Genomic DNA, 21,769 nt, shown 5'->3' with positions numbered 1-21,769 from the left:
TGAATATGTATTCCAGTGTGTATTCCAGCACAACAAAGGAGTAAACCAAGAAAAAGGAAGGATACCAGAAACCATGAGCTCCAGTGAAGCAATTAGTGAAGGAAAATCCCATGATAGCTGACACTAATGCAAAGCCAGTTCATATTAGAAGACAGGGGTCCCTAGTGGAAAAAGGAAACAGCCTGGTTTGTATAATTTGGGAATATGAAAAATGTGAAGATATTGCTAAGGTACATACTTCATTTAGAAATAGGTATAATTTGAATGTCCAGGAAATGCAAAAAATTATATAAGAAAGTAATAGTTAAAATATGAATCAAACACATAGGATATTATTTTAAGTAATTTAAACCAAAAAGAAAAAAAGTGCCCTTTCGTTAAGAAAATTCTTCTTGAAATAGCTAGATTCATGACATTTACACATTGAAAAAGAAAATCTTAGCATATTTCCTGAATCTATGATAATTTTCTTAAAATAATATATTTATATTTTTTAATTTGTAGAGGTCATTTACGGTCAAAAGCAAGAAATATACTTGTAGTCACAGGGTAGGATAAATATGTTAAATATGTAAGTAGTATATAAATAATAATGTAACTAACAGAATGCAGATGTAAAATGAAAAGAAAAATGCAAGAAAGAGTATGGTTTAGGTAGTAGTTTCAAATTCTTAAGTGGAGAAGCAAGAGGGGCTATCAAAATTAATGGAACAAGATTAGAAGGTCAATTATATACAAGTAGATGAAATAAAAATAATGTAGTCTTCAGACACGGGTGTTAGCATAAGCAAAGGCATTAATCTATTCATGAGGGATCCACCTCCAGGACCCAAACACTTCCCATTAGGCTCCACCTCCAACACTGGGGATCAAATTTCAACATGAGACTTGGAGAGGACAAACATCCAAACTAGCAGGAGTACCATATACTTTCCTGTCCAGTTTCCTGTCTGTCATCACATGCCTGTAGCAAAAAAGCAAACAAAAGCAAACTGTGTAATTGCATGCACTCCTACACCTCTATGGGCAAATGGGTGGAGTGACTGCATGGGACAGTGGTTGACTAGTGTCCGGAGCCGCAGCTCCTGATGGCTGCCACAACCTCACATAGCCAGCCTGAGATGGATGCCTTGTCATGATGGGAGACAGGAAGTGCATACTTTCTGTTCCTCTGACATGACGTAGCCCCTAGACCCTTTACTGCCTTCCTTATACGGTTATCCTTTGCCTCTTGCCCCCAGACCCTTTACTGCCTTCCTTATACGGTTGTCCTTTGCCTCTCGGAGAAACCCGCTGAGCTACTGGTATATAAGTCTGCACTCTGTTCCTAATAAACGAGACTTGATCAGACTCCTGTCTTGTCTCCATTTCTGTGTCTTATGCCTTTCCCAGGTCCCACTCCCTCCTTCGAGGACCCCACTAATAACTGGTCCTGCAGGTCGGGACAGACTAGCACTTCTCAGCTTTTCATTTTACTAGTGTTTTTTGTGTATTAATTAAAGGCATTCTTTTTGAAACTCATAAACTCCTAATTCATATTTTTTTTTTGAGGAAAAGAGATCCCTGATTACGTTTAGCTATGTAATTCTGCATTTTTCTTTCTTTTCAGAAAAACAATCTACACCATCATGTAAAGACACAATAAGTTTGTTAATATAAGGTATTAGAGAAACTGCAGGAGGAGAGTACCTTCATCCAATTAAATACAAAACATAAGGAGGCTGCCCCAGCGTCCCTTGGTTCGTCATTGTTTATTTAATAAAGCCTTATTGAAATAAAACATCCATCTAGAAAAGCACAGACACTATGACGTAGAGCACAATGCCTTGCTCCAAACTGGGCATGGCTATGTAACGACCACCCAGGAAAAACAAAACGGCAAAACCTTGCCAGGACTGGAGAAACTCCCCCTGTCACACCCAATGACCCCCTTCTCCACACAGGTGACCAGCATTTGACTTTTCGGTGCTGCATGTGTCCCTGCTATCTGGTTTTGAAGATAGTTTAAGAATAAAGTAGAACTATGCAATTTTCAGTTTTCTCAGAATGTTTCTGAGAGTCATCCACGTCGTCGTATAGTGTTCTATTTTATGAATATACAAAAGCATATTTCTCTATTCTCTTGTTGTTGGAGACTTGGGTAGTTGCCAGCATGGAGCTGTCAGAAAAAACGCTGCCGTAAACACAAGAACTCATCTTCTGGTGCCCAGGCGCGAGCTTTCTGTCGTGTGTGCAGCGGCAGTGGAAGTGCTAGATCGCAGGGATGTGTATATTCAACTGTACTAGACTCTGCCGTAAGTTCTTGAAATGGTTTTACCTCATTTGTGAGGTGCCTGTTCATCTCTTTTGCCGTATTTTTAGTTGATCATTCACCTTTTCTCCACTGATTTCAAGCTATAGACGGTCTTACAGCCACGTTGTGCGGGTGCCGCTTCCTGAGCCTGCAGCAGTGTCCTGCCCCCCAGGGCAGCCCGATGGGTTGTATGAACAGAGCAGGGACAGCAGCAGCAAAGGGCACCTAAGGGGTCAGCACTGACAGTCTCTCCAACCGCAGAAGGTCTCCAAAGGTCTCTGACTGTAGCGTTTCTAGTTGGTTGAAGTGAATGTACCCGGAAGGCACAAAATCAAGTTGGTTATTCCTTGGGCTGGTGAGTAAAATGTTTGAAGAATTAGCAATAACTTCAGCTGAAATTAGAAATTTCACTGGCACCAACCATTATATGTCGGATACAACAGTCAGAAACTCTGAGCTATTTTCTCTCCTCTGCTGAGTGAGTTTCACAGCCCTAAGTGTGAAGATGTTCCAAAGGGGAACCTGAGGCCCAACCAGAAAGGGTCGCCACGCCACCTTTTCTCAGGGAGCGTGAGAATGCTAGTGGCTGGTTAAACTGCCCTCTACTCGTTAACGCTTTTAAAGGAAGTGCAGCTAGAGTAATAATTAAGATCACAGCCACAATAAGACACATTACAAGCGCCCAAATGCTTGTTTATATTTCAGAATAGGGAGAATTCTCCTGACACAAGGAGGCAAAAGATGACATATTTTATGTAATTTTGTTGAATACTTGAATGAATTCTAACGCCGGGGGGTGTGGATGAGAAGTAATCTGTCTTGTTTTAATCCTTTAGAATTAAACCTTTTCATTCCTCCGTATCCCTCTATGCAATTGATCCAGGAGGTCCTTCCAAGCTGCCATTTCAGAAAGGCTTCTCTTCACGCAGCACAGCTGCAGCCGGAGAGGTCTGCACTCCCCTCGAAAGCCTGTGCTGAAACAGAGGGAAGTACGCTTCCAAAGCACGGAACCACGCAGACCTTGCAAAGCAAATCTTACAGTCAACAGCAGGGTCCCTGGGCAGTCTGCGCACTCCGCCTAGAACATTTAAATATATGCCCTGCACCTGAGTTCTAAACGCAGCTTCTTCAAATCATCTCGATGACACCAACAGTGACATACAGCAGTGTATAGTGAACAGCAGAAAGTCACCATGAAAAAGAACAAACCAAGTTTCATCGAAATTAGGAGGAGGACAGTATATTAATACATCCAGGTGGAAGGACACAGTAAATGCTACTTGACTTTGTCAGTGGGAAGCTATTTGACTTGAAGTAAGGGCACACAAAGGGAGAAGATGTACATCTCATGTTTGCATAAAGTATATTTAATCACAACTGGAAATATTCTTGAAAAAAAAGAAAATAAAAATCTTTAAGGAAAAGGAGCATTTCTATTTCATTTCTAAGCTTCTTTCTTATAAAATCATTATGGTAGGAAGAGTACTTCAGACACCTAAGGAAAAAGCATAATTACAATAGAATAAAAAGGATGCAGTTGGAAAGAAATGATCATTTCAAACTGCCTTAGGTTGGATCCAAAACCAGGGCTGCACCCTCCTACTCTCTGAAATTTGGCAGCCTGGCTGGTCATCCCATGTCTGCCCAAGGGCCCTGTTCATTATAAAAGCTACAATGGCAACACTGTATAAGACACCGCAATGACACTATTATCTACCCATTAGTGTAAAACAACTTTACCCTTATTACTTTGAATTACACACAGACACACACATGGCACCCTACAAAATCATTACCTTCCATCATGGCTTAGCACCTGGCAAAGGAGGCAGAGCCTGGGAGAGTGACAGGAGGAGATGGGGAGATTGGCTGCCAGAGGAGGGAGGGGAGAGAGAGAAGCTTCCATCATTGCAAAAAGTAAAGATTTGGAAAGAGATCTATTACAAGATTTGTCCTTTTTTCCTTCCTTCCTTCCTTCCTTCCTTCCTTCCTTCCTTCCTTCCTTCCTTCCTTCCTTCCTTCCTTCCTTCCTTCCTTCCTTCCTTCCTTCCCCTCCCCTTCCTCCCCTCCCCTTCCTCCCTCCCCTCCCCTTCCTCCCCTCCCCTTCCCTCCCTCCCCTTCCCTTCCTCCCCTTCCCTTCCTCCTTCCCCTTCCCTCCCTCCTCTTCCCTTCCTCCCCTCCCCTCCCCTTCCTTTCCTCCCCTTCCCTCTCTTCCCTCTCCTTCCTTTCCTCCCCTTCCCTCTATTCCCTCCCCTTCCTTCCTCCCTCCCTTTCCTTTCCTCCCCTTTCCTCTCCTTCCTTCCTCCCTTCCTCTCTCTTCCTTCCTTCCTTCCTTCTTTCCTTCCTTCCTTCCCTCCCTCCCTCCCTCCCTTCTTCCTTCCTTCCTTCCTTCCTTCCTTCCTTCCTTCCTTCCTTCCTTCCTTCCTTCCTTCCTTCCTTCCTTCCTTCCCTCCTTCCTTCCTTCCTTCCTTGACAAAGTCTCTCTCTATTGCCATGGTATCATCATAGCTCACAGCAACTTCAAACTCCTGGGTTCAAGCAATCCCTCCTACCTCAGCCCAAGTAGCTGGGACCAAAACACCTGACTAATATTTTCTATTTTTAGTAGAGATGGGTCTCACTCTTGCTCAGGCTGGTCTCAAACTCCCACGCTCAAGTGATCCTCCCACCTGGGTCTCCCAGAGTGCTAGGATTAGAGGTATGAGCCACCACACCCAGCCTATTACAAGATTTTTCTTACCAAGTGAAATGTGTTGTATCATTGGATTCCAACCTGTATGTGTGTTATACATGCTTAATAATGTAGAGTACAAGTAGAATTTGATGAATAAGAATCAGTGCTGATGAGGGCTTCAAATTTAGCATGATTTAAATATTCAATGTCCTCAGTACTTTACATGTATTTAGTCATTTTTAATTTTCACAATTACACTGTGAGGTAGGTTCTATAAGTACCCCATTATTTAATTGGAAAAAATGTGGTTTAAAGTTGTGATCCCCAACCCCCAGGCCACAGATGGGTACCAATCCGTGGCCTGTTAGGAACTGGGCTGCACAGCAGGAGGTGAGGGGCAGGTGAGCAAGTGAAGCTTCACGTGTATTTACAGCTGCTCCCCTTCACTCACATAAGCTCCACCTCCTGTCAGATCTGCAGTGGCATTAGATTCTCACAGGAGCAGGAACCCTACTGTAAACTGCATGCGCGAGAGATCTAGGTTGTGCCTCCATATGAGACTCTAACGCCTGATGATCTGAAGTGGAGCTGAGACGGTGATGCTAGTGCTGGGGAGCAGCTGCAAATACAAGTTATCATTAGCAGACAGGTCTGACTGCACAATAAATGTAATGCGCTTGACGAGTCCTGAAACCATCCCCAACTCTGGCCTGGAAAAATTGTCTTCCATGAAACTGGTCCCTGGTTCCAAAAAGGTTGGGGACCACTAGTATAGAGAGATGAGGTAACTTGTTCAATTTTGCACAACTTGGAAATGCCAGGACCAAGGTTCAGTTTCAGCAGAGGTTTCTCTTAACAGCTGGGCTCAACAGTCCCTAGCGGCAAAGGGAGCAGCCACAGACATGCTCAGCTGCACGAGGTCACACAGGGATGACCCAGGGAAACCTGATCCAACAATCCTGGGAGTACAGCCTTTTCCTAGTATGGAAACAGATACTCGCCTGGGAGAAGTGCCCAAGGCCACAGAGCAAATCAATGGTAAATTCAAGCCACAAACCCAGAAAAACCCATGCTCGCAAACACTCCTGGAAGCAGCTTCTTGGTTGTGTACATTAATGCTTTCCTTTATCTGAGGCTGTGGCTTTCTTATCTGGAGGAAAGCAATGCTTTCCAGCCATGCAGCCACCTCACAGGTCACAAACCAGGTTTGTAGGTTAACCAACTTAGAGACAACTAGCAGATTTTATAAGTGAATATTCTAGTATATGAAGTTTTCCCTTCTTCTACTTCTCTATACTTTTGAGCAATTTCTTTCTTATAAAGAAAACTTGAGTTTAGCATAAGCACTTTCAATGGGTCCTAGCCCCTGCCATCATGCAGCAAATGTGCATCCTCCGCAGTTTGCACAGGTGTCTGGTTACTGGAGCTAGAAAGACAGCTTTCTCCTGGCAGAGCCTCTTATATACAGAGCCAACTAAAATCAAGGCAAAGATGCAATCTAAGGGTTAAAATAACATAAAATAGCTTATTCAGTATCATCGCTACTCTGTGATTTATGTTACACAGTAATTAAAGTAATTGTTAAATATTGATTTAACATTTAAATATTTTACAGGTAGCAATTCATATTTAATAATTCATAAGAAATGTATAATCTCTTTTCCAGAAGGCACCCACTGAGAAGCCACTAATCACAGAGCCCTGTTTATTCCTCATTCCAGCAATGCTTCCCTAGAGTAAATCACTCCAATTCTAGACTTACCCTGGGAAGCCCTGCAGGTTGAATAAACAACCGGTATTTGAATTCAGTGCTAATGAATGTGAAAAATGCACAAAAGTAGATTTTATTTCTTGCAGGAAAATAGGGCAGCCCAGAGAGTTCTATTTGATCATAGTGCAGGCATCTTTAAGCTTTGTGGTTACATGGTTTGACAAATTTTATAACAAAATTTTTTTCAAAAATAATTTTTTTAAATCTTTAAACCAATTCAAAGCAGTAGGGTGTTTTAAGTTCAGTCTGTTTGATTTATGTGATGGCTTTAGCCCAGTAAAAGAGGGAGTTAGCTTTGTCTCCACTCACCTCTGAGCCCTGATAATACAGCTCGTCTCTCCTCTCCAACACCTCATTTTTACGAGACTATTGATAACCCTGACATTTTTGGAGATCTATTGCAAGTTGGTAAATATGAATGATTACTTGAAAATTTTAAATCTATTTACATCACTTCAAAAAGTTTAGACATATATAAATTAGAAGCTATTTCTTCAGATATAGAAGGCAGAAAATTTTCACCATTGTCATTTCATGTTCACCCACACACAGCCTCCCTAGAGGGTTTCGTCAACATCCATGGCGTCGGTTATCACCTCTATGCAGAAGGCTTGCAAATTGCATCTCCAGCCCAGATTTACCTCTAGGAGCTAGATCTATACACCCAATGCCTTTTTAAATATCTTTCAGATGTCTCAGAGGCACCTTAAACCCAGCATGTCTGAAAACCCAACCCCTGAGCTGCCGCCACTCCCTGTGCCCTATCCAACTCAGAGTTCTTCTGGTTTTGCCTCCTGTGCCTTGAATGTGTCACATTCTCCCCTCATCCACTGCTTCCACACTAGAGCAAACCATGCCCCCGGTACTGGGATGCAAACATCCTGCAATTGGTCTGTCCCACCCATCCGTTCTCCCCTCTGTGGCATGCTTCTCAAGGCCCTTAAGTGGCTTTCCATTTCTGTAAAAGTAGAGACAGACTCTTTAACAGCCAGAGTCCCTGCCTGGTCCCAGCTGGAAGTGCCTTTCCAGCCTCCTCTTTAATGTCCTCTCCTTGCCCACCTCAAGCCAGCACTCCTGCCTTCTCCACCTCGGACTTGCCCTAGCTCTGCCCACAGGAATCTCTGCACGATTGTCTTCTGGGTGGGCCACCCTCCCCACGTCATCTCACCTGCTGATTCCTACTCTCTGTCTCGACCTCCACTGTGCTCTTCCCTGGAAAGCCTTCCCTGAGCTCCTTGTCCACTGCACTGCTGCAGTTTTATATTTGCATGAGTGATACCTGGTCCCTGTCTGCCTTCTCTAATCAGACTCTAAGGACCACGAGGACAGAAACAATATTGGATTTAAGGTAATTTACACATTCCCAGTTTCCTAGTACAGGGTTTGACAGATACATAGTCAATATAGAGTTGATCACTGAATGAATGACCAGCCATTATTTCTGCATAAGCACTATCTTTGCAAACATAAGACAAAGAACTCTCAGCATATTCTATGGCAGAAAACAAAAGATGGGAGTATGAGTCCTAAGAAAAGCTTTCTGAATTAACATTGGCTCAACATCCTATAAGGGCATCACATTTCCTTGGGAAAGAACCATTCCAAACATCAACACAAGCCTGACGTTTGTGAGATCCGTAATAACGTGTGTCTAATTATACATCCTACAGTCTCGTGGAATCATTAGGTGCTGACAAACATAGGGGACATTAGCAAATATTTCCTGGGGCTTCTCAAAGAGAAACCACCTCACTCCAAAGGGATGTTTTAAAAATCACATATTTTTGTGAGCATTGACAACGTATTTGACAGTCCTTACCCGAATATTTGTTTACTTACACAACCACCCTCAGGTATGAGGCCACCAAAGTGAGGACAAATATCTTCCTAACCTCTCTAAAACATGAAGAGCAAGAATGTGTGGCCAGAGAATGACAACAAAAATAATAGAGAAAGATGTGGATGCAGGGTGAGAAGTTGCTGGTATTGATTCAGCTTTCACATGAACTCACTGAGCCACATAAAAACAGATTTGCTGTGCCGCACGATCACCCTGGCAACCCCGCTCAACGCAGCAGCAGAGATGGGAGGAGATTGCTATATTTATCTGTATCTAACTGCACAGTCAAACTAGCATATAAGTTCAGTGTTCCCAACCTTTTTGTACAAAGTGGCTGTTTTTCATTTCCTCAAAAGCCTCAAGATTATACAGAAAAAAGGAATACTGTCAGTAGAAGGAAGTAGAATGTGGGCGTGTGTGGGTCTACATGTGTGATTTCACATGTACCTCCATGTGTGTGAAACATAAGCTTAGGACTTCTGAACCTGAAGCACGCAGTTGAGGAGATGTTAAAAATAAGACCTCAACTATCCTAGAACATGAGGCACAGCCCAGAGCAGGAGCAGCTTAGAGATCCGTTGTCCTGCCTCCATATCCGCGTGCCGGTTGCGTGATAGTGACTGCAACTCCCATACACATCAGCCGAGATAAAAATGTGCACTTCCTAGCTTTATTGCACAAGAGCAAGTAGAAATGATCCCTTAGACCAACAAATTATTCATAGAGTTTAGGAATTAATTAAGCATCTGAATGGAGATCTTTATTTTAGAGAACTGTAAATTATTTTAACCGATTTTAAAGGAAAAATTCACTGCATCACCATAATCCATTAGGTTCGAGAGAAAAGCTTTCCAGCAGCTCATTTGCATGCTGTGCTAAAGTTAGTAACAGTGTATTTTACCAAAATCTATTATACAGAGAATTGTTTATTCTTAAAGAGTTAAAACCAGTTAAAAATTATATTGCACAAGCTTCCTCTTCAAGGAGTTATTTCAATCCTAAATTATAATAGTCATGGAAAAAGTCATGTTTCTAAAATAGTTTAGATATGGGCTGATTAAGAGTTACAGAAAGCTTTTCACTAAGAGGGTTTGAACTAATTTTGCTATAAATGGTTGTCTAAATCCAGTCTCTTCTTTCCGTAAACTATATTGGATTACCTGAGAGTTCTTCCTGAAAAAATGCCAATCATACCAGCGCCTTAGTGAGGTTCATTAATGTCTTCCCATTGTCTCAGCTGGAGTTTAAGGCTTTCCAAGACTATCACCCTGTGACTTTTCTCCTCCCTTGAGTCTGAGCACCCTACGACCTCCTCTGCTATCTCTGAACCTCCCCTCTTTTGTTCATGGTGTCTAATGTTCAGAGTGTTTTCTCACCCACTGAGGCTCAATTCAAATGCTACTTTCCCCATTAAGGACTTAGCAATTGCTCATGCCAGAAGTAACTTCACTCCTCTGGGATTAATAAGCACTTATTAAGTGTCTAAGAAGTGCAAGACAAGATCCTCAACCTTCTCAGAGATTAGAAGCAGGTAAGCGGTAAAAGACAAGAAATCAATGACCACAGTCCAGTAGGATATGTACTAAGATGATGATATGCAAGGAGCACCATGAGAGTGCAAAGGATCTGAATCAGATTTAAAGACAAAGAGAAGCTGTGCAGGGAAAAGGATTCTCTACCTAATTTTTATGGACAAGCTGCACTTACCCAAGTGTGAAAGAGAAAAGACATTTTAGAAAGCTGGAAGACAGATGTATGTGAAGCACAGAGGCATGAAAACGCAAGACTCTTACAGAACAGTAAGCAGCTGGGCAGGACAGAGGCACTGGAGCCTGCAGAGCTTTGGGAAAACAGCACTAGGCAGGACCTGATCACACGCTTCCTTTGTGCTCAACAAGGAAGTTTAAACCTATCTTTAAGATGTCAGGACAGGGAGAAGATCAAGATGGCAGACGAGAAACACCTCCAGACAGAGTGTCTCTGCAGAAAAGACAGATTCTAGCAGAAATTAGAAGAAAGAAGCAAGAAGACGAGCATACATCGGACAAGGGTCGGAAGGAGGGGTACCTGAGACCCCGGGAGACTCCACGGGAGGAGGTTGCAGAGGAGAACTGGAAGCTGAGACCGCCGAAGCAGTCCAGAGACCAGCGGGAAGGGTAGGTAGAGGGGTTAACTCTCCCTTGCATCTCCGACTGCTGGTGGGCTCCCCAGCGGGTGGAGAGAGCTGCGGACACCAGCCCAGAGACGGACACCACCAGCGAGCGGTGAGCCTGTAGTGGACATGGCACCAGGCTCTCAACTCCCACAGGGCACTTCACTGGGCACAGCCCCGAGCCGTGCAGCAGGCGCCATATTGCCTCATTCTCCCCTCCCCCGACCCTATCCACAGCTGCCGAGAGGGACAATATAGTCACCAGCCGGAGGCACCTCCAGGGAATGGGAGCTTCCCTCTTGGGGCCCTACAGCTGACTGAGGGGAACTCAGATGGGGAGCTCCCTACCCGCCAGCCCTCCCAGGTGCAGCTGGCACGGTGATCCCAGGAGAACGGGGCAGACCCTGAGGCTGAGAGACATAGACCCAGCTTGGGCTGCCCGTGGGTGAATTGGGACTGGCACTCCTCTCCCTGGTGGGGATAGGGATTGAACTCTGGGGCCCAGAGGTCAGACCTGCAGAACAGATGCCTTGTACCCAGGTCTCACATTGCCCGGGACACAGAAGGGATATATGCAAATAGCCTACTGTTGGGGGCTGATTCTGGTGTGATGCCTTATACTAATCATTCACTATAGTCTTGATGTCCGTGTGCTGCCTGACGCAGCGGTAGTCAGCATTTTCTTCAGTCACAGTTGCTGCCTTGTGACTTGATAAGAGGCCTGAGTTGTTGCACTTAAGCATATGCTCCCAACTCCCACACGGAGGGCCCCCATGGTGGGAGTCTGGAGGCCATGAGAACAAGAACAAGAAGAACTCTCCCAAGAACTAGCCCCCACTTCATGGTTGGTAGTCAATGCCGGGTAAGACTCCCCAAGGGAAGGTGACCTAAATCAGGCACAACCATGGGGGCCAGGGAAGAGCCGCCGCCTGGGATTGAGACCAAGAAGCACTTCAAATGGCTGCACTGTTTTATGTTGCCTATCTCGGCCTTGGCTTTTGAGCTCTGTCCGGCACCTTAACTTTAGTAAGCGTTTTGAGGTCTGAGACCATAGGAAATTGTTACCTTTTGAAACAACTCCAGAATTGACTGATATCGCTGCTATGCTCAGATGCTCACGTACAAGGAACTAATCTTGGGTCTGGAGGGTATAAAAATAAAGTGACTGGTGCATTGGTCACTCGAGTCATTTTCATGTCCATGTGTGTCTGTGTCCTTATTTTATGTTTTGTGTCATACCCCGTCCTGTAATTGGGCCACGTCAGCCTACTGAGGTGTGTGTGCCTTCAGGGGCAGATCAGCGTCCTAAAGGGCAACCCTCCTCCCAAAGGGAAGCCATGCACCCAGCCCAGGTGGCGTTCCTGCGCAGGGAACCACCCACCGGCATCACAGCAAGGGGAGGCCCAGTGGCGTGAGGTCTGGCCTGCTGGGAGAGGCCCAGGAGTAGCTGAGGAGTTGGGGAGGGTGGAAAGAAGCGAGACCTGCTGCAGACTGCAGGTCTCAGACAGCCCCATTCCCACATGCAGACTTTCTGACTGAGTGGGGCAATTCCAGCTGCTCCCTGGCAGCTTTTCCCAGAAGCAGAGAACAGAACTTTGACCCCTGCTAATGGCATTGATGGTGCCTGAGGGCAGGCTTACCCAACCCAGCTTTGCCCAGACTTACTCCTAGACCAGCCCTCACTGAGGAGGAGAAAAGAACACACATGCAAGTCCCAGGACCCCACCCACCACCTGAGGCACTAGAGTGCCTCTCTAGAGGAACAAGAGCTGGTTACACAAAAACAACAGCGTACCCTGTTCCTCCAAGCAAGCACCACCTACAGATAGAGAGGACATTCTGCACACCCTTTTCACGGCACCTACTGACTCATCATACAGGGAGTGGTTGAATCTCACAGACACCACCTACCGTCTCAGAAACTAAACAAGGGGTGTGAATACCCAAACAAAAACCTAAAGGAAAGAAAGAACAACTGATCGACATGGGAAGAAATCAGCAAAGGAACTCCAGAAATATGAAGAACGAAATGGAAACCACACCCCCAAAGGGGAGCACCAGCCCCTTAGAAAGGGACACCAACCAAAACCAGGCAACCAAAATGACAGAAGAGGAATTTTGAATGTGGATCATAAGAAAATTCAATGACCTGCAAGAACAACTCCATAACCAACACAAGGAAACCACAGAAAGCCTCCAGGACCTGGAACAAAAATTCACTAAAGCAATTGATACAATGAAGAAAAGTATAACCGAACTCCTGGAAATGAAGAATCAATTCAGGGAACTACAAAATACAGTGGAAAGCCTCAAGAACAGGGTAGATCAAACAGAAAAAAGAATCTCAGATATTGAAGATAACACCTTCCAATTAAATAAATCAGTCACAGAGATAAAGCAGAGAAACAAGAGAAAAGAGCAAAGCCTAAAAGAGATGTGGGATTATGTGAAGAAACCTAATGTGAGAGTCATAGAGTTACCAGAAGGGGAAGAAGAAAACACCCGAGGGTTGGACAAGCTATTTGAAGATATACTAGAGGAAAATTTCCCAGGCTTTGCTAAAAATCTCGATATACAAGTTCAAGAAGGTCAGAGGACCCCTGGAAGATTCAAAGCAAACAGGAAGACGTCACTACATGCAGTCACCAGACTGACCAAAATATCAACTAAAGAGGCCCTTCTAAGAGCCGTAAGATGAAAGAAGCAAGTAATATAAAAGGGAAAGCCAATTCGAATAACACCAGACTTCTCTACTGAGACTTTACAAGCAAGGAGAGACTGGGGCCCCATTCTCACTCTTCTGAAACATAACAATTCCCAATCTAGAATCTTATTTTCTGAAAAACTAAGTTTTGTATATGAAGGAGAAATCAAGACATTCATAGATAAGCAAAGACTGAGGGAATTCACCAAGACAAGACCAGCCCTTCAAGAAGTACTCAAAACAGTGTAACCCACAGATCAACACAATAAACACAAAGGAATGTAAATCTACTCAAAGCTAAAGATCAAAGCCCAGATACTACAATGGCTCAAGAGAAAAAACAAAGTCACAAAGTTCAACCCAACATAATGAACAGAAATCTGCCCCACCTATCAGTTATCTCAATAAATGTGAATGGCTTGAACTCCCCACTCAAGAGACATAGGCTGGCCTAATGGATAAAAAAACACAAGCCAAGTATCTGCTTCCTTCATGAAACACATCTAACCTGCAAGGATGCAATGAGACTGAAAGTAAAGGGGCAGAGAACAATATTTCAAGCAAATGGAAGCCAAAAGAAAGCTGGCGTGATGGTGCTGATTACAGATAATTTAGTTTTTAAATCAACAAAAGTAATAAAAGACAAAGAAGGTCACTATATAATGGTAGGGTACAGCTCAACAAGAAGACATAAAAATTCTAAATATATATGCACCCAACCTTGATGCATCCAGATTCATAAATCAAACTCTACTTGACGTAAAGAAATGGATAAACAACACCACCATAATAGTCGGAGACTTTAACACCCCACCGACAGCACTGGACAGATCCTCCAAACAGAAAATCAACAAAGAAATAATGGACTTAAACAGAACCCTAGAAAAAATTGGCCTGACATTTACAGGACATTCTATGCCAAAACCACTGAATATACGTTCTTCTCATCAGCTCATAGATCATTCTCTACAATTGACAATATCCTAGGACACAAAGCACAACTTAAACAATTTAAAAAAATAGAAACTATAACATGTATTTTTTCAGACCACAATGGAATAAATGTAGAAATCAATCCTAACAGGAGTCCTCATTTCTACACAAGGTCATGGAAACTAAACAACCTTCTGCTGAATGATCACTTCATAAATGAGGAAATCAAGATAGAAATCAAAAGATTCTTTGAACTAAATGGCAAAGGTGACAGAAGTTATCAAAACCTGTGGGGACACAGCTAAAGCAGTCCTCAGAGGAAAGTTTATATCCATAAATGCCTATATCCAAAAGTGGAAAAGATTACAAATAGACAACCTAATGAAACATCTCAAAGAGCTGGAAAAAGAAGAACAGACCAACCCCAAACCCAGCAGAAGAAGTGAAATCATTAAGATCAAATCAAAACTAAACAAAATGGACAACAGGGAAACTATACGGAAGATTAATAAAACAAAAAGTTGGTTCTTTGTAAAAATAAACAAAATTGACATGCCACTGGCTAGACTATCAAAAAGCAGAAAAGAAAAATCTCTAGTAAGCTCCATCAGGAACAATAAAGGAGAAATTACAACTGATGCCATGGAGATACAAGATATAATTTATGAATACTACAAAAACCTCTATGCACACAAACTGGAAAATGTGGAGGAAATGGGCAATTTCTTAGAAACACACAGCCTCCCTAGGCTCAACCAGGAAGAAATAGAATTCCTGAACACACCAATATCAAGTAGTGAAATTGAAACAGCAATAAAAAACCTTCCTAAAAAGAAAAGTCCTGGACCAGATGGTTTCACATCCAAATTTTACCACACCTACAAAGAACTGGTGCCTATCCTGCAGAAATTACTCTACAACATCAAGAAGGATGGAAACCTCCCCAACACATTTTATGAAGCGAACATAACCCTGTAACCAAAACCAGGAAAGGATGCAACAAAAAAAGAAAACTACAGACCAATATCCCTTATTAATATAGATGCAAGAATTCTCAAAAAAATCCTAGCCAATCGAGTCCAAGGTGCTTGTCAAGAAAATAATTCATCACAACCAAGTGGGCTTCATTCCAGGGATGCAGGGATGGTTCAACCTACACAAATCTATAAATGTAATTCATCATATAAACAGAAGCAAAAACAAAGACCATATGATCCTCTCAAGAGATGCAGAGAAAGCATTTGACAAAATTCAACACCCTTTTATGATAAGACCACTCAACAAAATAGGCATAGACAGGGCTAACCTAAAAAATGATACAAGCCATATATGACAGACCCACAGCCAATATCTTACTCAATGGGAAAAATTGAAAGCATTCCCACTTAGAACTGGAACAAGACAGGGTTGCCCACTATCTCCACTTCTGTTCAACATAGTGCTGGAAGTCCTCGCTACAGCTATCAGATAAGAGAGCGGAATTAAGGGCGTCCAAATGGGAGAAGAGGTCAAACTCTCACTCTTTGCTGATGACATGATATTATACCTAGAAAACCCCAAGGATTCAACCATGAGACTCCTTGATCTGATAAATGAATTTGGTGAAGTCTCAGGATACAAAAATCAATACACAGAAATCAGAGGCATTCTTATACGCCAACAACAGTAAACGTGAGAACCAAATCAAAGACTCAATTCCCTTCAAAATAGCAACAAAGAAAATAAAGTACCTTGCAACATACTTAACTAAGAAGGTAAAAGACCTCTACAGGGAGAACTATGAAACACTGAAGAAGGAAACACCAGAGGACATAAACAGATGGAAGAATATACCATGCTTGTGGGCCAGCAGAATCAACATTGTTAAAATGTCTATGCTACCCAAAGTGACCTACAGAGTCAACGCAATCCCTATAAAAATACTGTCATCATTTTTCACAGATATAGAAAAAAATAATTTGATGCTTTGTATGGAACCAGAGAAGACCCCGTATAGCAAAATCAATCCTAGGCAATAAAAACAAAATAGGAGGTATCAATTTACCAGACTTCAAACTATACTATAAGGCTATAGTAATTAACACTGGTTTGGACTGGCACAAGAACAGGGACATTGACCAGTGGAACAGAACAGAGAACCCAAATATAAAACCATCCTCATACAGCCAAATAATCTTCAACAAAGCAGACAAAAACATACACTGAGGAAAAGAATCCTTATTCAATACATGGTTCTGGGAAAACTGGATAGCCACATGCAGAAGACTGAAACCAGACGCACGCCTTTTACCTCTCACAAAAATCAACTCACGCTGGGTAGCAGACTTGAACCTTAGGTGTGAAACTATTAGAAATCTAGAGGAAAATGTTGGAAATACTCTTCTAGACATTGGCCTAAGCAAAGAATTTATGAAGAAGACCCCAAAGGCAATCACAACAGCAACAAAAATAAATAAATGGGACCTGATCAAATTAAAAAGCTTCTGCACAGCCAAAGAAACTGTCAAGAGAGCAAACAGACAACCCACAGAATGGGAGAAAATTTTTGCAAGCTACACATTTGATAAAGGGCTGGTAAGTAGTATCTACTTAGAATTCAGGAAAATCAGCAAGAAAAAATCAAACAACCGTATCAAAAAATGGGCAAAGGACAGGAACAGCAACTTCTCCAAAGAAGACAGAATAATGGCCAACAAACATATGAAAAAATATTCAACATCTCTAATCATCAGGAAAATACAAATCAAAACCACAATGATATCACTTAACTCCAGTCAGAATGGCCTTTATCAAAAAGTCCCCAAACAACAAATGCTGGCATGGATGTAAAGAGAGGAGAACACTCCTACACTGCTGGTGGGACTGCACACTAGTTCAACCTCTGTGGAAAGCAATATGGAGATACCTCAAAGAGATACAAGTAGATCTACCATTTGATCCAGCAATCCCACTACTGGGCATCTACCCAAAAGATCAAAAGTCACTTTATGAAAAAGACACCTGCACTTGAATGTTTATAGCAGCACAATTGATAATTGCAAAGCTGTGGAAACAACCCAAGTGCCCATCAATTCATGAATGGATTAATAAAATGTGGTATATGTATACCTTGGAATACTACTCAGCTTTAAGAAACAATGGTGATATAGCACCTCTTGTATCTTCCTGGATACAGCTGGAACCCATTCTACTAAGTCAAATATCTCAAGAATGGAATAACCAGCGCCACATGTACTCACCAGCAAATTGGTATTAACGAATCAACACCTAAGTGGACATATAGGAGTAACATTTATCAGGTGTCACAAGGGTGGGAGGGGGGGAGGAAGGGATGGGTATATACAACCACAACAAGTAAGATGTGCAACATTTGGGGGATGGACATGCTTGAAGCACTTACTCGAGTGGGGAGGGGTGCATGGGCAATATATGTAACCTTAACACTTGTACCCCCATAATACGCTTAAAAAATTTAAAAAGATGTTAGGACACATTACAAGATTGAAAAAAATGAAATGTTTTAATGAAATTTTCATTTTACAAACATTGCCAGTAGCGATGTGAACACAGGATTGGAAGTCTGCAGGGGAGAGAGAGAGAGATGCTCCTGCTAGAGGGGTAGTTTACAGTGGCTTTCAACACGGATGATTTTGCACCCCATCCTAGGAGTATTTGGCCATGTCTCGAGACAACTGTGATTGTCACCGCTGGAGGTGGTGGTGCTACTGGTGCTACACGGTGGTGGTGCTACACGGGCCGCCCCCACAACATGACCGAGCAGAGAATGTCAGCAGTGCCCAGGGCGAGAAACACGAACTCGAGCCTGGCTTACTTTTCGAGCAGGGAGCGGTCGTGGTGAGCGTGTCTGCCGTCTCGCGTCAACTGGCCTATTCTCAGGGCCCTTTGCTGCCTCCTTCTCCTCGCCCGCCTGGTGAGTTGGGATGCCCGGGCTACATCCCGGGGCTTCTCCTTTTCTCTAGCCCCACTCAATGCCATCCAGCGTTAGGGCCATGGACACCTCCAGATGCCACTGACACCCACACTGCGCAGCCAACCGACCGCTGTCTCGCACCGTGGGGCCCACCCCACTGCCTGCCCTGCACGTCCTGCAGCTGTCTCCAGGACATCTCAGACGCATCCTGGGCTCGCCTGCAATCCCGAGGAGCCCTCTGCAGCCCACTTAGCCACAGCCCCCAGCGCAGTGGTGACACTTCCTCCAGCTGTGCAGGCTGGGGATCTTGACACCATCCTTGACTTTTTTCTTTCTCCAGCATCCTGCCTCCAAGGAGTCAGTTTCAAAGTAGATCTGGAATGTGCACCCCCGCAAAATCTATCCTGCCACCTCCCTATCAGAGGCCAACTCTGGCCTCATTTACAACACAACACCCTGACTGCTTCCTGCCCCAGCCCTTGCCAGGCCACAGTCTCCTGTCAACACGGCTCGTCTTTGCTGAGACAGACGTCAAATGTCCTCACCACACACACAAAGACAGGCATATGGGGTGAGGTAATGTATGTATGATAATTAGCTTGATTTAGCTATTCCATAATGTATGCATATATCAAAACATTATGCTGTACACCACAAATCTATACAATTTTTAATTGTCAATTAAAAAATAGATTTTTAAAAAGAGGAAAGCAGAAAATGCAGCAGTTAGAGTGATCATTTTAAAACCTGTTGGGTCAGTCACATTGTCTCTTCCTTCAAAACCCCCCAGTGTCCACTCAGAAAAAAAAGCACATGGCTCGCAATGACACAGATCAAGTCTGTTTCCCTAATCCGCAAGGTCCTGTGCTAACTGGGCCTGTCTCTCTGCTCCGGCCACACTGGCCAGTCCACGCTGGTCCTCTCACATGCCATGCACACTCCTAGAGAGGGGTACCTGCGGGGCTGTCCCCTGCCTGAGCCGCTCCTCCGGCATGCACACGCCTCCTCCTTCCAACCAGGTCTTTGCTCTAATGCCATCTGCCCAGTGACCCTCCTCTGACCCTGCCTCCTCCAAACTGCAGCCACACTCCAACTTCCTGGCATTCCTCAATGCCAACCTCCCCAGTTCTGCTCATCTCTATATTTTTAAATCTTTGCCATTGACTTACATAACTCTATGCAATATGTTTATTTATTTCTTAGTTTTAATGCTTGTCTTCCCTGCTAGAACGTAACTTTCTCAAGGTTGGGGATCTTAAATGTTTAGGGATACAGCTCAGCTCCAAAAAGAGCTCTGGCATGCAGAAGGTGCTCATTAAAACTTGTGGAAAAATCCAAAAAAAATCCAATATTATCTATACTGCAGGGCTGTTACAAGGTCACAGATAATGCCCAAGAGACCCTTGGCACAAGGTTCTAGAAAAGTAGAAGGCCAGGTCACCATGGCAATGTAAGGAGAGGTTGGTTCTGAGGCAAGTGGGAGTGGGGGAACATCACTTCACTCTGTCATCGATGCTCAGCCACCGTCAAGTTTTGGTTTTCACCTGAACTGACCCACTGAATCCACTGAGAAACTCGTTTCTCCTAGTTCTAGAATATTATCTTATTCTCTTAGAGTGTCTCCTACCTAAAGCTAATGTCCAGAAAAGCCGTTAGAATTATTTGAGGGTCTACCTGAGATTTGAAATAGATTTGCTGTGACTCAAAACAGTACAGCTATGCAATTTTGTGGTTTCCTCCAACACAATGGAGCAGAGGGTAGGAATAAAGAGAAGTTGAGGTTACTTCATATCTGAGTCTAAAGGATAGCAGGAGCACAGACAGCGCACACTAGGGGAAGAAACCAGAGGCCACACACAGAATTGATCACACCTGGAAGGAATGGGTAGATCTGAGATAAGGTGACAAGTGTCCCCCGAGGGGAGGTCTGAGACAGGACTCAGGAAGCACAGGCGATCTGGGGCTGATCAGGTGATATTTTTGAACTGAAGATTTTCAGGTGGCAGGAGCTCCAGAGCATTGCAAGGTCCAGTGCAAAGGGATGGGAGCGGGCTGCTAAAGTGGAGTAGCGGGGATAGCTGTGGGGACAGAGACAACACAGACTGGGAATACCCCACCCTGCTGGGGTGAGTCCTCCCCAGGCTGGAGGAAGGCCACGGCGTGTTTATGGGTAAAGACTCTGTAGGAAATGCTGTGTTAGGTGTCACAAATAATTAGCATAGCAGACACATGGAGTCATTAAAAGATGTAACACGATACATGTCATATAAGCAGCATCAAGTGCTTAAGGATTCAATGAAGAATTTAAAAAAAAAACCTGAATTCTTTATGGATAAATTGGCATGCAAGATGGACCTGGAAGGATGAGGCTTTCAACAACCCACAGGGAGGAGGAGAGGACAGGGGGAAGGGTGTCAGCAGCAGATGAAGGCACAGGCAAAGGAAAGGACAGGTGTGTCTGCACATGTGGAGGAGGAAAAGGGACACAAGAGAAACCTGAAGGGTACATGCAGGCTGTGCTGTGATGGGCCGTGGATGCTGAGAGACATAGGGGTGGATTGCATTTGTTTGAAGGTGTCATTGAGGCTCAGGGAATTGATGCCATTAGTGCTGCAACTTAGGGTCACAATCTGGCCAAAGGTGGTACAAGGGGACAGAACAAGGGATGAACCAGCCACAGGCTCTGTGGTGGAAACAAGAGCCTGGGATGAAGTGGCAGCAGGTATGACCTGAAGCAGAGACAATCCCAAGAGAAAATGCAGACAGGGGTCCTACAGGCCTCTTACAGGGGTGGGACAGGCAGGATGGGCGGGTCAGGCAGGATGGGCGGTGGGAAGGGCGCAAGCTTTGGGCAGGAGGAGGCCTGACTCACCCTTGCCTGAGCCGTCACTCAGGCTGCGATGGGAAGCTGACAATACCCCTCATTTCAGGGTGGCTGAGGGTGGCACATCATAGACTAAGATCCCCGCGCACCTTCCCGGCGGACTGCAGATGTCCACGGCAACTGACTGTAAATAGAAAAGGCACATGGCTCAGAACGTCAGACAGGGACGAGGAAGAGGGTCTGGCACCCAGTCTCCTCGTTTCCGAGTTCACAGCGCTCACAGGCACTAGGGCCGCCTGCCCCGGAGAAGCCGCCAGCATGCACCAGCATCCCGACTCCCTGCGCAGGGCTCTCCGTGGGAAACTGAGCGGACGGCTTGGTTCAGTGCTGAGGCCAGCGCGGGGCGCGCTTCCAGGTCTCTGCCCCGGGACCTCCTCACTTGCAGAGACGCTCGCTCCGGGGCTGGAGCGCGCCATCCCTGCCGCTTCCCCGCGCGGGTGCAGGGAGGGCTGAGGCCAGCCTGGAGCAGGCAGGGCATAGGGCCGGACCGCTAGGCACCACCGCGGTCACCACGGCGCCCCCTGGCCCAGGGACCTCGATCAACAGCCAATCAAACCCCTCCCCCTTCCTGGGGGAAGTACACCAGG

The 21,769-nt window shown here is 44.5% G+C and overlaps 1 protein-coding gene across 1 annotated transcript in view; it reads right to left on the bottom strand.

The window, feature by feature from the left end:
- PXDNL (peroxidasin like) overlaps window positions 1-21,769 on the bottom strand; it is a 267,746-nt gene that overhangs the window by 166,080 nt on the left and 79,897 nt on the right. Inside the window, 1 exon segment of the mRNA XM_076005349.1 lies at window positions 2,538-2,599. Within this exon segment, the coding sequence (XP_075861464.1) occupies window positions 2,538-2,599 (62 nt within the window).

This window comes from Microcebus murinus, chromosome 7 (assembly GCF_040939455.1).
Source record: "Microcebus murinus isolate Inina chromosome 7, M.murinus_Inina_mat1.0, whole genome shotgun sequence".
Lineage (NCBI taxonomy): Eukaryota > Metazoa > Chordata > Mammalia > Primates > Cheirogaleidae > Microcebus > Microcebus murinus.
The sequence above is the reverse complement of the archived record's forward strand: the minus strand, read 5'-3'. Positions and strand labels throughout refer to the sequence as shown.